The following is a 5,930-nucleotide window of genomic DNA, read 5'->3' as shown; positions in this document are numbered from 1 at the left end:
TGGTGATAGTCTCATGATTTGAAATTTTAAAAATAACTTAATTAATAATACAATTAATTTTGTTAATTAGTAAATAATTTTTAAAAAGTATAATATCAAAAATTAACTTATTTTTAAAAATGAATAATTAACCTAAGACAAATTATCTTATTCAGAGTTATTTTAACTGTGATAACCTTATGATCTAAAACTTTCAAATTCAATCAAATGATTTTCTAAAATAAAGTTATAATTTCAAAAGTATTTTCAAAATTAAACTCAATCAATCACAGATATTTTATTAAGACAGAGTAATTTTAATTTTTTCATCGCATCAATCACAAATATGTTGGAACCCGGTGAAGCCAAATTACAATGTTCATAATTGGTTTTGCATTTATTATTTATTCATTTTATTTTATTCTATTTTTTTGATGAGCAAATTTTTTTATTTATAAGTGAATTGCATAATTAAATTAAGGTAAACCATTTTAATATTTGTATTATAGGGTCAATGATAACTTTTCACTCTTCCCTATACATAATAAAGTCTTAAACCGTAATCTAAAATATGTTTTTCTTAATTTTTTCAAATTCTCAAATAAAGTTGATGGCCACTCCATTATCTACTAATATAAATATATATAACAACAGATAATATATATGTTAATTAAGGTGTAATTAATTAAATTTCATGCCTACAATTCAAACAACAAAATAACTTAAATAATGAAGTGTTGGTGCTTTTCATGGAAGTGATTTAAAATTTCAATACTGAAATCTTGATTCTTGAATTGAAAATTCTTTGTTCTGATCGATCTTGAATCATGACAACATAATATATAATGAACCAAGTGAAATCAACGTTGCATATATCATATGCACAAATTTTCAGCACAGAAAAAGTACACTTCATAAACTCTAGCTAGTACTAGCCCTCGTCCATAATTTTGAAAATTCAAACGCTCATTCCTCTATTTTTATATAAATGCATGGCCATGAACCACATCGTTTAAGAAATCTCAAAGTACAACATAGAAATTGCTTGAAGATTTCCTAAAGAGAATGGACAAAAAGACAAGTCCAATGTATTTACCATTCACTGCAACAATCATAATTGTATTGACAGCATCAAACATGTTAGTTTGTGGAGGAGAATGGAAACCCACATGGAGCACCAGAGCTGCTGAAGAAGCAGATGATGTGGCAGCCATACCATGCTCAGGACATGGAAGAGCCTACTTAGATGGTTTGATTCTCAATGGACATGACCCTGTTTGTGAATGCAATCCATGCTATGGTGGCTCTGATTGCTCCAAGTTTTTATCTGATTGTGCTGCCGATGCTGGAGGGTAAATTAACCTTTCTCACAAACTTGATCTGAAGTTCTAATTTAACCAATGATCCCATTGCAATAGTAGTTAATTTTGCTCCTTTCTCTATCCCTAAATTCATCAAATAACTGTCTTATATTACATTTAGACTTAACAAAAAGGTAATGTAACATAAGTTTGCCTTCTTTTGTTCTTGTTATTCCTTATGTACTAAAAAAATTGAGAGTTCATTAAATCTAGTTACGTATCAACCCACTATTTTATTGGAGGAGGGTTATATTAATAAATTTTTTTTTTTCAAACTACGTTATGTCTTACCGGTAAGACTTTAATCAACAATATCTTACCGATAAGACATAGTGTAGTTTATAAGAGTTTGTAAACAAAAAATTATAAATATAACCTTCTCCAATTTATTGTCTTGTCTAAGTTAGAGTGAATTTTGTTTTCCTCTCTCCGTCTTATAAAATTTCCTGAATTTCCATTATGACAAATGGAATGTTGAATTGTTCTTTTTTGACACCTATGCGTGTGTGCATGGTATATTTATACCGTTATTAATTTTTTTTTTTTTTATATGTTAAATTTAAATCCACTTAACCTTTGAATTAAAAGTTTTCATGAAATAGTCTCCCAAAAAAAAGTTTTCATGAAATAGATTAAGTTTGTAAAATTTTATTGTACTACTTTATTCTAATGTCATGATATTTTCAAAAAATAAATAATTTTTTATCATTAAATTAAATTCTAATGAATGTTTGATTCATATAAAATTTAATATACATGATCGATAAGGCATATATCATATAACTTCATAATTTAATTGCTTAAATTCACATTTGACAAAAGTTCATTATAAATGTATTAATTAGACTTAATTGTTTCAAAAAGTTCAAGATTACAAACAAAACAGAGGCAAAAGAGAACATTGTAAGTATGATGTTTGTGATCAGACCATTTACTGGATCTGTTTAATTATTGCAGTGGGGATCTATATTTTTTGGAACCATTTTGGATGCAACATGCCGCAAGTAGTGCAGTTTTAGTGTCAGGGTGGCACAGAATGGGTTACACCTATAGTGATGGATCATACATCTCACAACTTTTGGTGAAGCACATCCAAAAAGTTCATGAAATTGTTGGAAATGCAGTCACTGATGGAAGGTACATCATATTTGGAGGTGGCTCAACCCAACTCCTTAATGCTGCTGTTTATGCCTTGTCTCCTAACTCTTCAGCATCTCCAACAAAAGTGGTAGCCACAGCCCCATATTTCCCAGTGAGCTCCATTAATACTCCTTTCTTCATGTATAGATTTATGTTTAATATCCAAATGACAGTAGATTTTGCAAACTCCTGAAAAGAATGGAGAGGCTCAAATCTAAAACCGAATTAGTTGGACATATTAGACTTTTAGATACTGGTATCTAAAAGGATTTATGTTTAGTTCATGAAATTAATAGATAGATGATAAACTGAAAAGGGTGTTTAAGGTTATAAGTACGAGTTCGTTTTGTATGCGGTGAATGCAAATAAGTTATAGTACAAAACGATGTCGTTTTGGGACAAAAATCAATGTGTATTTGTAATTTTAATTTATTTCATGATTACAGTCGTCTTTATCATTATAATTTTTTAATCTTTCAGTTTAAAATGACAACTTTTTGGGAGTAGTGAAACATTTTTCTTAATTATTCGTTGTTGAATTTTCTGTTATTTTGATAATTGATTTGAGAGTAAGGGTTTTTTTGTTATCAATTTTAACTCTTCTATTTAGTAACATAATAAACTCATCATAAACTTTTATTGACAGAGCTACAGAACACAAACAGAGCTTTTTAATTCAAGGGATTATAGATTTGAAGGGGACACATCTTTGTGGAAGAACATCTCAGATCAAACCACAAGATTTATTGAGTTTGTGACTTCACCAAACAATCCAGATGGAAAGTTGACTAAGGGAGTTCTTCATGGCCCAAATGTTAAAACCATTTATGATCGTGCCTATTATTGGCCACATTTCACTGCTATTCCTTCACCAGCTCATGAAGATCTCATGGTGTTTACAATTTCCAAATTGACAGGCCATGCTGGCAGTAGATTCGGGTGAGTTATGCTATTTTGAATAGTTGGTCATCCTCGAACTGAATTAGTTGAATCAATAAACCAGTAAAAAAATAAAAAATTGACTTTGGTATTGGTAATTTGATATTTGATTGATAGACAGAATTTGTAGGCTTCAGACCCTCTGTTCATAAATTTATTAAAGGGAAATGTTATTCTTATAAAAATTTTTTTGCAAGAACCGATTATAATTATGTATTTTTGAGAATATATAATTATAATCGTAAAGTTATTTTTTTCTTTTTTTTTTCAGTCAATAGACAATTTATGAAGAGAAAAAAAAAGCTTATCTCCAAAAAAAAAGAAAAAACTTTAAGATTATAATAGGTTGCTGCAAAAAAATAGTTTTGCAGCAACATAAAGAAAAAGGAACCTTTTATTAAAAGATAAAAAAAAAAATATGTTCAAGATTGTTGTGTATTGTTGTGTTTTCATTTTACAGATGGGCAATAATAAAGGATGAGGCTGTATATCAAAAGATGTTAACATATTTGCAATTAAACACTATTGGAGTTTCTCGTGAGGCTCAGCTACGGGCTTTAAAGCTTTTGGACGTGGTTCTCGAAGGAGATGGAAAAGAAATATTCCAATTTGCTTATACAGCCATGAGAGATCGCTGGATAAGGCTGAAACAAATCATATCTAAGTCAAAACGTTTTTCTCTACAGAAACTATCTCCCCAATACTGCTCCTTTTTCAAGAGGAGTAGGGATCCTTCACCAGGTAAATGTCAATTATTTTTTAGGTCGAGCCACCTAGTAAAGTTGTTCTTTTTTACAGAAAGTTCACGAATTAGAGTCACAAACTATTTGTAAAAAATATAAGGATAAAATTACATATAATCAACCATCATCCCTATCCTTAAGTCTGAAATCTTGTGCATTGTTGGGATTTGTCCCTTGCACTTTTATGAATATGTATTTTGAGAGTTTTATTAATCTCATATTAAAGGAGACAAGTTATCTCATGTTATAGAGATAAATTTGTGGGCTCCATCATCTAAAAAATAAAAAGAAAAAAATAATGTGGAACAATTAATGAAGGAGTGTGTATGAGAAAAATTTATCACATCTAGCATAAGAATAGTTTTTCCCATATTTTTGTTGACCTTCTCAATTTTGATCAGGTCTTACACTACTCATTTCATGAATTTTACGAGGAATTTTATTGAAGTTTAATTTCACCCCAATATGAGATAAACAATTATCCTACACACAAAAAGAGATTGGGTCCCACCACTCTTTTTTTTCTCTCCTCTTATCTATGGGTCCCATTTATACTTTTATTTCTATAACATGAGGTAATTTTTACCTTACAACATAAGAAAAATATATCGCATAATTTTTTTGTTTGAGTAAAATACATGTAATGAAACATCTTGTGTCTTTACTAAATATTTTGGTTTCAATTTCCTCACATGCAGCATATGCTTGGTTGAAGTGCGAGAGAAAAGAAGACAATAATTGCTATGAAATCCTAAAAGTTGCAGGAATCAATGGCAATCAAGGCAGTGTCTATAGTGCTGATAATCGTCACGTGCGTCTCAGCCTCACTAGGAGCCAAGATGATTTTGAGATTCTAATAAACAAGCTAAGAAATCTTGTTTCTAAAGAGTAGGGACCCAAATAAAATTAACAATCAGTGTCAGAATATGATAGGATATAAGCTGAAATGACAGTACAGTTATGCAGTTGAGCATTGCAGCAGAAGAATTAAAATGCCTATACAACAATGCAGTTGAGTATTGCAGTTAGATAGTGATACAAATAGGAGAAATAAGTAGAGTTAGAAAGTTAAGAAGATTGTAGTGAAAGTATACACGATGTGCTCAAAGTGTGTATGTAAATTGAGTCAATAAACACACTTTAAAATATGGGTTTAACGTGTGTGGTTTTAAAGGATACAAGATTGTGTCGTTTTAGCATTTATAACTATGTACTATGGTAGTACATAGTTATAATATTAAAGTTGTACTATTTTCACTTTTCACATCAGCAGTCAGCTTCTCAAGAAAGAAAAAAAAATACAACTTTAGTATTATCACTATATATATACTAGTCGTAGTAGATAGTTATAACTGCTAAAAGGACACAACATGCCCTTTAAAAAGACAACTTTTTCCTTAAAATATACACGATCAATTAGATAGTATGGAATGAGAAGGAAATGTTTCCAAGGAGAAAATTGCTTAGTGAAGCACATTGTAAAATTAGCTAGTGCATGCAAGAGAATAACCATTGATCAATTATGTAATGAAAAGTACAGATAGCTTCTATAATTAAAACGATGGAAATCTAACAATATTAAGAGAAGATGAAATAAAAGGAGGATATCACTGTTACGAATGGGTTAGGCTTCGATTTCCTCAAAGACATTAAGGGGGTGTTTGGTTCAGGTTAAATTTTTTTTACTAGGAAAAAGTAATTGATAGGAATCTGCGAGAAAAGTGAGTTAGATAGGAAAATTTTAAAAAAGATGTTTGGTTGGACAAAA

At 29.9% G+C, this 5,930-nt stretch overlaps 1 protein-coding gene across 1 annotated transcript; it reads left to right on the top strand.

Annotated features, from left to right (window-relative positions):
• The first annotated feature begins 1,134 nt into the window (after positions 1-1,134).
• LOC133290150 (tryptophan aminotransferase-related protein 4-like) lies at positions 1,135-5,054 on the top strand. Its single transcript, XM_061488205.1, has 5 exons — positions 1,135-1,331; positions 2,298-2,592; positions 3,127-3,419; positions 3,880-4,160; positions 4,861-5,054. The coding sequence occupies exons 2-5, from the start codon at positions 2,329-2,331 to the stop codon at positions 5,052-5,054; spliced, it is 1,032 nt and encodes a 343-aa protein (XP_061344189.1). The 5' UTR covers positions 1,135-1,331; positions 2,298-2,328.
• The last annotated feature ends 876 nt before the right edge of the window (positions 5,055-5,930 follow it).

The sequence above is a fragment of the Gastrolobium bilobum genome, unplaced genomic scaffold (assembly GCF_033153095.1).
Source record: "Gastrolobium bilobum isolate Gb01-03AN ecotype WA unplaced genomic scaffold, APGP_CSIRO_Gbil_v1 utg9713, whole genome shotgun sequence".
Classification (NCBI taxonomy): Eukaryota; Viridiplantae; Streptophyta; class Magnoliopsida; order Fabales; family Fabaceae; genus Gastrolobium; species Gastrolobium bilobum.
The sequence above is the reverse complement of the archived record's forward strand: the minus strand, read 5'-3'. Positions and strand labels throughout refer to the sequence as shown.